Source organism: Liolophura sinensis, chromosome 7 (genome assembly GCF_032854445.1).
Source record: "Liolophura sinensis isolate JHLJ2023 chromosome 7, CUHK_Ljap_v2, whole genome shotgun sequence".
In the NCBI taxonomy this organism is placed as follows: Eukaryota; Metazoa; Mollusca; class Polyplacophora; order Chitonida; family Chitonidae; genus Liolophura; species Liolophura sinensis.
The window spans coordinates 27064958-27076196 of NC_088301.1; the positions used below are offsets into that span (position 1 = coordinate 27064958).

General features: G+C 40.0%; 1 protein-coding gene across 1 annotated transcript; it reads left to right on the forward strand.

Moving 5' to 3' along the window:
• The first annotated feature begins 504 nt into the window (after window positions 1–504).
• On the forward strand, window positions 505–5352 carry LOC135471628 (cholesterol 25-hydroxylase-like). Its single transcript, XM_064750927.1, has 2 exons — window positions 505–620; window positions 2954–5352. The coding sequence occupies exon 2, from the start codon at window positions 2981–2983 to the stop codon at window positions 3977–3979; it is 999 nt and encodes a 332-aa protein (XP_064606997.1). The 5' UTR covers window positions 505–620; window positions 2954–2980; the 3' UTR covers window positions 3980–5352.
• The last annotated feature ends 5887 nt before the right edge of the window (window positions 5353–11239 follow it).

Genomic DNA, 11239 nt, shown 5'->3' on the forward strand with positions numbered 1-11239 from the left:
CGGGTATCAGTTACGTCACATTGCTATTTTGGGGCTAAAAAGGTCCGTTCGCTGAGTGAATTTATATATGTGCATACATATTGAATGCACACAGACGTTAAGCACTCTGCGTGTGGTAAGTGCCAGTCCGTAATGGTCTGACACATGTACTTCCTGCTAGTTTTTTGTTTAAATAAAACAGTCTACATTTGAAAACCTATGAATACATTTCCAAAGGTTTACGTTTATATATAAACCTGCGTGATGTAGGTATACAAAAAAAAAAAACTGTACACGGACGTCATATCAAATTTTAGTGAGAAAGGCGGAAAGCCTCGTTGACATTCACGGAACACGCTGGGCATAGAGGACAAGCAGGATATCATGTATACGCTGCTGTAATATATCCTTTGCACATGTCCATGTTGTTGACTATAGCTCTGCGTCTCATTATTTCATTATTTGCTTGTTGTATCATACATTAGAAAAAAAAGAGTTTTTCCTTAAATTGTTTTCTCTCTTGCCGTGGGATGTTCCGATATCTTTCCTGCCAATTTCTCATGCAGCATATGTCATCAGCGGCCTGAAGGAATCATGATGATATTAATACTCAACTCAACAAGTAGCTCATTTGTGAGGACGTTGGTTACATAGAGGTATATCAGTGCAAGGCTATGCGCCCACCTGCACGAAGCCCTCTTAACGTTAAGAGCACGTAACTACCATGGCGACGTAATGGCTACAGGGGGCTTCCTTGGTTCATTTGGTTAGCGCGCTAGCGCAACGTAATGACCCAGAGACCTCTCACCAATGCAGTTGCTGTAAGTTCAAGTCCAGCACATGCTGGCTTCCTCTCCGGCCGTAAGTGTGAAGGTTTTCTGGTAACCTGCGGATGGTCGCGGTTTCCCCCCCCCCCCCCCACCGTCGTATAAGTGAAATGTTCTTGATTACGGCGTAAAACATCAATCAAATAAATAAATCAAATAATGCCTAAAGTACTGGTTGCCATGGTAGTTACCTGCTCTCAACGTTAAGAGGGCTTAGTGCAACTGGGCCCTGGTCTTCTGGTGACCATCGTTTTTGGTGGTAGAAACTTTCACACACATAAGCCAAAAGATGCAAAATTGTACATACATTAAGTAAGCTGTAGGAGGAGATAAATCAGTGATAACAGAAAAACACCGGCGGTCATTTCATTGGATAAGCTGTCCTTACTTTCAGGTTATGTCAAACGCAGAATATGCGCAACAGAAGATACCTATCAGTAAACTCCACTCAAAGCTGAAGTACGATAAACACCCAGAGGACAGAAAAATGCCACGAAAAAAAGTATGTTCAAAGAAAAAACAATCCTACTTTAGTTAAAACCTGAAGCGCTAATAGCTGAATGACGCATGCTGTGGAATAGACATGCATACAACACAGAGACTTCTTTCATAAAAGGAGGGAATTTTCTTCCGTTACGAAATGACGTCATTTGCATTATACTTGAGCAAGTACAGGCTGGCTGTTCACCTAGCTTGTTACGGCCGCTTCGATGGCGTGATTGTTAGAGCCTCCGTCTCGAATCTAACGCGGGTCTTATGATACCAAAGACTTTAAAAATGGTACTTGTTGCTGCTTCGATTGGCGGTCAGCACTGAAGGGTTAAAGCAAGGACCAATGAATGGCTGACCTGGTGTCAGTATAATGTGACTGGGTAGGGTGTCGTGTCTGTTGTCTTTGGCATGATACTTCAGTGCCACAAGAGACACAGTATGTCATCATACACATCTATAATGACTTCTCGTCGTCATATGACTGAAACATTAAGTGCGACGTTAAACCCCAAGCATTCATTCATTCATTCTTTTGTTTCAGGTTGCAGAGATTTTATGCATCATTCTTTCGGTATACGTGCAAACTTGTATTACTACAATCAAAAAGTCCGTTCCCCCGAAAGATGACGGATACAGTTCTCGCCTATCTTGCGGAATAAAACACAAAGTCCCCGAAGTTGACATGTGATATAAATATTCATGACCACAAACTAACTGTGCTTTGACTGTAGTTCAATAAACTGCATATTAACAAAATTCGAATGGGAGTCAGGTTAATTTAAAATACGTATGTTTGGTTTTCAGTTTTAGTGTAGGAGTAACTGATACAAACGCTCTGATCATCGTGTCTGTGGTACACCTGTATTGGTTAGGACTGAGCAAGTATCTACATCTGTAGGCTTGATTAAAGGTTTTGTTTGTGGTAATCCTGTCTTTTTCTGTTAGGATTGAGCATGCGTCTAGCCATGTAGACTCGATTAAAGGTAATTGCTTACTTAAAGGGCAGCGCACAAATTTTCAGTTTTCAGCCGTCGTCAGAACCCCACAAGTTCAAGGCAAAGACCTATGGTTAATGGGGGTACCATTTCCCACACAATGGAGACATGGATCCAAGCCGCCATGACCATTGTTCAGTTGTAATACCTTAGCAGATTTCCCACAAATAGTCGTCACAAAGGCAGGGATGGACTACGGACTACACCTTTGGTACTATTTACCTAAGGCTAGCAAGGAAAAGATCCTGCATTACTTTATACTTGTCAGTATGTATATTTGCAGCTTTGAGAAATCACCAGAGCACTCCAGTTTCGTTAAGGCACAGATCTACACCTATGTATATGGATAAACTTTACTGAGTTATGGATCAAAAGCCGAGATAGGCACAACGCAATCTGAAGGTTGTCTCCCCTTGATATTTAGATGGCGCTATGCCTGTTTCCTTTATTTCAAGCCCCGATCACGCTTAGATGTCGTTTCCGGCGTAGTGCTCCAACGAGGCAGCCGTAACAATATGATGACGTTGACCAAAACAATGGTGAAACAAAGAGGGAGTTAAAAAAAGACAATGCATTCTTCACAGTTAACGCTTTGTGAAGAAAAAAATTCTTCAGACTAAAGAATTTTTATATAACTCGCTTTGTTTCTTTTCGTTGCAGAAGTTCCAGACTACAAAAGACTCCTGAATGGCGAATGGTGATTTGAACCCTGCGATAGCGGGACCCCACAAACGCCAACTCAGGAATTATTCGGTGAGCGGGAACGGGTCCTGGGGCCACCGGATGACAGTTCATGTCGTGAGGGGTGCCATTCTTACCTCGGCAGTATTGGGTACCATATATGTGAAAACTTTGCAATGGTACATGGACGCTCTATGGCAGTGGCTACTAACCACGTGGGTGTACAACTCTGTGTACTTCGAGACGTGGTTTGTGACGGTCTGTTACGCAATTCTAACGGCTTTCCCGCTGGCCATGGATCATATAGCTTGGTTCGATTGTTACAAAATCCACCCGTCAGTCCGCTACACGCACACTACGATACTCTCTATGCTTGTGGACGCCATCATTTACGACACGCCATTAATGCTACTAGACACTTTCAAAATCAAACGATACGCGGGAGTGGATAGTGGGCTACTCGAAGAGAGGGAAAGGTACTGGATTCAGACAACTCGTGCCTTGCCGAGAGAGGCGCCAGCCGTTGGACAATTCGTGTGGCAACTCGCCGCCAGTATTCTTGCCTTCGACGCTGCTTTCTTCCTCATCCACTACGGGTTTCATCGAAATAGTCTACTTTACAAGTATATACATCGTCATCATCATAAACATGACGTAATTTATTGTCACGTGACCAATCAGCTAACGATTCCAGAACGCCTCGCTCTGATTCTGTCAGCCAATGAAGCGTTGAAGATCTTCAGCAGCCATCCGCTGACGCGAACAGCGTTTGTGCCCGTGTTTATCTGGATGTTGATTGACAATCATTCCGGATATGACGTACCATGGGGAGCGCAACACGTCATACCTTTCGGACTGTACGGTGGTCCAGTCAAACATTACTACCACCACGAACATGGTGGCAGATACTACCAGCCATTCTTTAGCTACTTTGACAAACTTCTGTTAAAAGAGCCAAATAACAACAACGATCTCAAGGATTTATGGTCGAGAAAAGATCATTGATGACGCATCCTGTAGAAAAGATAAAATAATTAGTTTACTTCTTATATATTGACTGATGTACAACTGTTGCTTTTAGGATGAGCTTTTAGACAAAAGCTTCGCCTGTCACCTTATAATCAAAATTCGGTTGGGCAGCAGACGACGTCACTTAGCTTGACACACGGTGACGTCATTCCGGTGGCTGTAAATACCAAATTAAAAGCTCAAGGTGAAGCCGTCCTGTAGCAATGAAGGAAAAGCATGCTTACAACTCTCTTGCTGTATCTCTGCTAAATATATGTATATATCGCTTTGTGTTATATTTGGGGAAAGAACATCAAAGCAATGTTCTTTGCTCTCAACGACATATACCTGTTGATCTTCGATGACATTTTTTAAAAATAGCCAACAGGTCAGTAAATGTTTACCCAAGCTAAGCATTTGTCAAGATTATGTTTAATATTTTTTAATTGCTTATAAACTTTTCGTAAAGTTGTGGAGTTTTACTTTCTGTTTGTTAAATGTGATGGCAACACACTGAACAATTTCAGTCAAAGACCAGTGTGATTATAATCACTAATTACAGTTAACACCTAATCGGGGAATATGTTTAAATCCAATTCTGCTTAACCCACGGGTTTGGGGAGCATGTAATTTTTTACTGTTTGACCATTTACTTGAACAGTTAGAATAAATCCTAACTGAGGTGAATTGGAAAGGGACCGTTTTTCACCTGTTACCGTTGGCCATTTGCCAACTATCACACTGTTGTCGCTGCTCTTGTTTTAATCTCCGTGCTATAAGGCTTTTATATTCATTGGCCCGATATAATGCTCATAAAACCACATTGTTTAAGATTACTCTTGTTGATTATTACCAGATGTTCTACAGTGCACAACTGAATATCTATGCTCATTGACGTTACGTTATAGGGTTGTAATTCTACTGCCTTTCACCTCGTCTTACTGTGCATGTACCGCGAAAATTCCCCAAAATGTTCAGTTTTGTAATCAGGCACTGTATAAAAGTATAGCGAGATTTTTTGATAAATCGTCATTATTTGCTGTAGTTAAGCACCACATACTGTGTAATCGCTGCAGCGGCATTAAGTATAAGTATACTTAATTTATAAGCAAATTCTTTCAGTTAAATGTTAATGGTTAGCTTGATAAGCCTATATGTTTCGCCTGTGTGCTAGCTTTCTATATACGTGTATATGGAGCGACATCATGCTGTCTCGTTTATAGCCCGCAATCATTCCAGAGTAATATTTGCTCAGTTGCCCTCAGCGCGAGGCCAGCTACCGATATGTTAGGGCTTATATTGCGCATGCACAGTCATCTACCTCATTGAATGTGCTGATTCTGTTTGCTTGATTCATGTATTTTATTTCCGTGGCTGTTATTAAAATTCTGGCAGACAAGCTCCAGATTTATCAAGTATTGTCATGCGGTTTTTGATTTGTATTGTATATTAGAATGCATGGATTTTTGGTATATTTTGGCTGATATTTACAAAAGTGTTCATGAATATCATTTCTCTAGTATTTTGAAGAAGATTTTCGTTTGTGTGAACAAAAACAGAATTACATCACTATATATGTTTTAAATGCCTGTGTTTTCCTGTTTTGTTGTTGTTTTGACATTCGGCCTCGAATCAGCAAGCGGTGGGTCAAACGCACGCGGCTTCCGTGTCAAGCTGTAAACATGAGCTCGGCATCTCCAGTTGACCACTGATCACTAAACAATACGATTCGTCACATCGGGGATGCAACAAGCTGTAAGTAATGAAGGCGTGCTGTAGGTCAAGCACGCTAGTGTGGACGTTTGCGTAGAGTCTTGTGTTTGTTGAAGACCATCAATTGCCTCCCAGCAATATTGTGTGCATATTTGTGTTACGTCCTGGAAGTTCGCCAACAACTTGCTCTCCGGTTACCTCCCCTCATGAAGTTGGCGCCTTCGTATATTGGATTTATTTATTTATTTATCTGATTGGTGTTTTACGCTGTGCTCAAGAATGTTTCACTTATACGACGGCGGCCAGCATTATGTTGGGAAGAAACCGGGCAGAGCGTTCTGGAAGACCTTCCTACGTACTACCAGAGATTTATTTATTTACTTATTTGATTGGTGTTTCCCCCCGGGCGCTGCGCGGTTTCCTCCCACCATAATGCTAGCCGCCGTCGTATAAGTGAAATATTCTTGAGGACGGCGTTAAACACCAATCAAATAAATAAATAAATTTGATTGGGGTTTTACGCCGTATTCAAGAATATTTCACTTATGTGACGGTGACCAGCATTATGGTGGGAGGAAACCGGACGGATCCTGGAGGAAAACCACGACCATCCGTAGGTTGCTGACAGACATTCCCATTTAAGGCCGGAGAGGAAACCAGCATGACCGGACCTGGAACTCACAGCGGCCGCATTGGTGAGAGGCTCCGGGCCCCAGGATCACAAAGCAATCTTAGACTAAAGTTAAAATTTTAAATCACTTTAAAATTGTTATTTCTTATGTAACAAGGTCAAAATATTGCCTGACAGAGTAAAGTTCTGTGCAGTTATTGTAAAACAAATTGCAGTAAAAATAAAGGAAAGGAACATACCAAATTCAATGACTGAAATTTTGACTTCAGTATAAGGTCGCTTCGTGATTCCCGGGCATGGGTCATTGCGTTGCGCTGGCGTGCAAACCACCTTGACCATGGAGGCCCCACCACTCTCCCGCCATCGTATAAGAGTTCATTTCATTTTTTATTCACCATAAACCTTAAATTAAGTACACATGAGTATACATGAGTAATACATTAAGCGGGAATAAAGCCCAAAAGAGTTTGTCCTATCCCATGAAAAATAGAACGTTATATAACAGAGTATATACATAGATTAATGGTAATGATATAACAGTGTGACATATATAAACATACATGGCAACAAACAAATGTTCGCAATCAGGAAGCATAAAAGATGTTGGAAACCTTAGGAAGAACTTTAGAGAACTTTTTTCTGGTCATTAACCTACATAAGCAAGCAAAATGCGTCTTAATCAAATTGCTCAAGGAGCTATATTTTAAGCCTGGATTTAAAAAGAGATGTGGAATTTATAATACGAAGAGTGGTGGATAGTTTATTCCATTCTCGAGGGCAATTTGTTCTTAACGAGAAGTAAGATAAGTTCGTTCTGTACATAGGTCAATTATAATCCAATCGAGTTGCTCTAGTCACATAGTGATGGGTAGCAGATTGTTTTAACAGATAAGTTTCGAAGCTATGAGGAATAAGTTCGTGATGATAAAAAACTCGTGTGCTAAGAGTGATACAGATTTCATCTCTCGCAGTGGTAAGATGGATAGTTGACGGAACAGAGGGGACGTGTGATCATTTCTTTTTGAATTAGTCATAGTTCGAATGATGCATTTCTGGAGGATCTGTAAGGGTGTGAGATGAGTTCGATATGTATTGCCCCATATGATGTTTCCGTATGAAAGGTAAAGATATATAAGAGAAAAATACAGAATGAATAATGTTTTCTTGTTAACAGAATGCTTTATGTGGCTTATCAACCCGAGATTTCTAGACACCTTTGCACTAATATAGTCGATACGGGAAGTCCAGTTAAGTTTGGAATTGAAGACCGTTCCAAGAAATTTGAATTTATATAATCTTTATGTTTCATTGTCACATAGTTTAAGAGAAGGTGGTGAGTTTATTTTTTTTTTAGTGAGAGGGGTTATGAGAAGATATTTTGTCTTCGTAATGTTCAGGGATAGGCGGTTGCAGCAGAACCAAGGATGAAGTTTTTCAAGTTCAATGGACATAGTATTATAGAGATCATTTATATTATGAGAGGAGTAAATACTGCTGGTATAATCTGCAAATAAAATAAACTGAAGAAGGTTAGATACACGAGAGATATCACTGATATAAAGTGAGAACAAAAAAAGGCCTAAAATAGAGCCTTGTGGAACTCCACATTGTACAGATTCAGTTGATGATAAAGTGTCAGAAAACGATACACTTTGAGTTCTATTATATAAATAACTTCTAAACCAAGAGTTACTTATACCTCTCAAACCATAGTATTCAACTTTACGCAAAAGTACGGCATGCTTTACTGAATCAAATGCCTTTGAAAGGCCGAGAAATGTGACTTTACTGTACAGTTTGTTCTACTTGGCAGTTCATATCTTTGTCTGTTCGGTGTTTTTCATGTGGATTATATATCTTCCATATATTAACACAGTACTTAACGGGAATATAGAATTTGGAGGAACAGATTTCCCTATATACGACGAGTAAATGTACTTTTAATGTGTATGACTAATTTGAAGGTCTGCATATATAATCAAACAATTTTTTCAAAAAATTTATTTAATGAAAAAGTCATTATAACCTAAACCCGATGGGTCATTCGAGTGCGATTAATTTTTAAAAATATTTTGCCTCGTTATGCACATTAGTTGGAAAATAGATATCAATAATGGTTTGATTCTGTAGAGCAAACTGCATAGCAGTCAGCAAAACGATATAAGCGTGGATTTGCGTAAAAAATGGTGAAAGTAACATGTCTCGGTAATATTCATTGTTTTTCTCGCTTCAAAAGTAATGATTTGTTGAAGCAAATCTTTCTCAGTATATATCTTTGGCTGTTTTTTTTTAAGTTCTGTCAGTGACCCAATTGGGTTTTAGGGTGTTTTATCTGTATTATGGTTGTCATCAAGCATGCAGCTTCTTGGGGGATGTTAGTTTCATGGTTGCCTTTGAATTGCGGTGCTGCAAGTGAATGCTCATACTTACTTGATACCGATGTCTTTTTTGGAGAGGGGGGAGCGGGGTTTATCTGGCTAGATTGTCATTTGGTACACACAAACCGCTGCCAATTACAGCGATTCTTTTTGTGATTGGTTAGAATAGTTCCATGTATGTTTCGCACAGAAGTTATCAACAATATAATATAGTCAGAAAATATGTGTTCTGTGGACGTTTATTATATTACTGACAAAAACGCACACTATCCCCTTAAGAAGCTCGCGGTTCACTTAATTTGAAATTTTATAGCAACGGGGCAACTACACGGTTCACCCTTAACCTGGGAATAAATACCATAATTGCGGTTTGTTGATATTAAATACATCGTAAATAACTCATTATTTTCTTCGGTGAACTTAACCATAGCCAGCCTTTAGCATATAGGCCTTTTTTAGTGGCTATGTATAGAAAAGGTTCGTATAAGTACGCCTGTATTGGGAATTCCTGCGTGCTTTATTGTTGGTAATTTGTCGTGTACCTGGTGTTGAATGTAGACTACCCTAAATTCTCATCCAATTCGACCACAGGTCTAGTGAATGTTTTTGTCATATTAGGACATCGCTATCTTATCTGGACAGGCTATTTTATAACTTCTGCTGTGAAGTTCATATGTGCCCCTATTCGTCAGGCTATTTTATAACTTCTGCTGTGAAGTTCATATGTGCCCCTATTCGACAGGTTATTTTATAACGTCTGCTGTGAAGTTCATATGTACCCCTATTCGACAGGCTATTTTATAACGTCTGCTGTGAAGTTCATATGTACCCCTATTCGAACAATACATTTAAAATCATTTGAATTATGTTTTCAATTTCCTTCTGAAGTCATATTTAAAAGATCAAATTTGTTGAAGATTTAGGGTATATAGGTCGAACAGTATTGAGAGCCATACTACTTGTCTACACAGACATAGATCTATACATCGTAGTCAGCATTTACACTGATTAATATACAGAACCACCTGCATTGTTCTTAAGTTCAAAAGTTTATGCATGCTGTCATTGATATCAGATGACCTGAGCTAAAAGGGTTAAATGTTTTTGATCGCATAGGCCATGATTAAATGTGGCTTAACTGAATCGGGTATTGGTCTGTTCAACATGCATCCATATAAGTATGAATCTTTCGGAAAGATGTCTTGTTTATCGTTGCCTTAAATGACCATAAATTTCGTCCATGATTAATTCGCCCATTTTTCCTGATTGTGAGAGTTCTATTGATTTTAGACAGGTGTTTTGATGTTTGCTTGGGACATGGGATTCTACAGGAAAATTGTTTCAGCACCGAAAATAATATTTTGTGGCATTTATTTGCCTATGAAAATATACTTTTGAGGGCGAAATTTTAAGTCATTTAGGGTACCTGGGCAGGTTACTTGCATTAGGGTTTGAGATCTGAGTAGTTTCTGTGAACAAGGGTGCTTGTCATGATATGTTTGTAATACTACAGCGAAGTTGCGCTATTTGAATGCGAATGGCGACTTTGCGAGTTTCGCGTCTGCTCTTGTGTTTTCCGCAGTCAGGAGATTGCCAGTGAGATTATACTCTTCCTATATATAGTTCGTGGGGGCCTCCGTGGACGGGGTGGTTCCAGCGCGGCGCACTGACTAAGGAGCCTCACACCAATGCGGTCACTGAGAGTTCAAGTACAGCTCATGCTGGCTTGCTCTCCGACGCGCGGATGGTCGTGGGTTTCTCCCGGGCTCTGTCCGATGTCCTCTCGCCATAATGCTACCCATTCTTGAGCTAGGCGTAAAACACCAATGAAATAAATAAATAAATATATAGTTCGTCCGAGAATGTGATAAATACGATGGGGGATGCAACACTGTATCCGAGGGCCTTTTGAAAAACGCATTGTCCCTCAACTATCAGATCATCAGCCGTGCATTAGGGAGTTCGAATCCAGATCTCCTAAATTTTTGTGAGTTCAATCAAGGTTTTACTGTTTTATTAATGCAAGTATACGATATACAAGTATATGCTTGTATGGTTTAAGGCATAGATATACATTCATGCAGGTGATCGGACACATAGGTAGGCTCTGAGAGGTCTGATTAACATGCAGTGTCAACAACACGCCTGATCGTAATATTGGGTGTGAACAGAGGACCTTTGACATTCATGTACTTCTGGTGAGAGATGATCTTGTGTGGCGTTAACACAGTTCGCACACGCGCCACTCAATAATTGCCTCTTCACGGAGCCCTTACAGGTTCATTTCATGTTCAAACGCACAATATAATCCGACGGTATTGAATCAATGGCTAATGGGGTATTTGGTCGTTGTTGTACGCGTAGCCATGGCGATTGGAAGGTATCACAATTGCCAGAGATCTGTGCTGTGGTAAATAAATCATTCATGGCCGACGCTAGTATGAATGTATACACTGATAAGAGAGACAGTTTTTTACGCATGCAGTGACACAGCAGTTTTATTTACATAGAACACCGAAGTCATTTACGAAGTAA

Excerpts from the sequence above, each read along its gene's own strand:
- LOC135471628 (XM_064750927.1), top strand. The coding sequence starts at position 2,981 with ATGGCGAATGGTGATTTGAACCCTGCGATAGCGGGACCCCACAAACGC.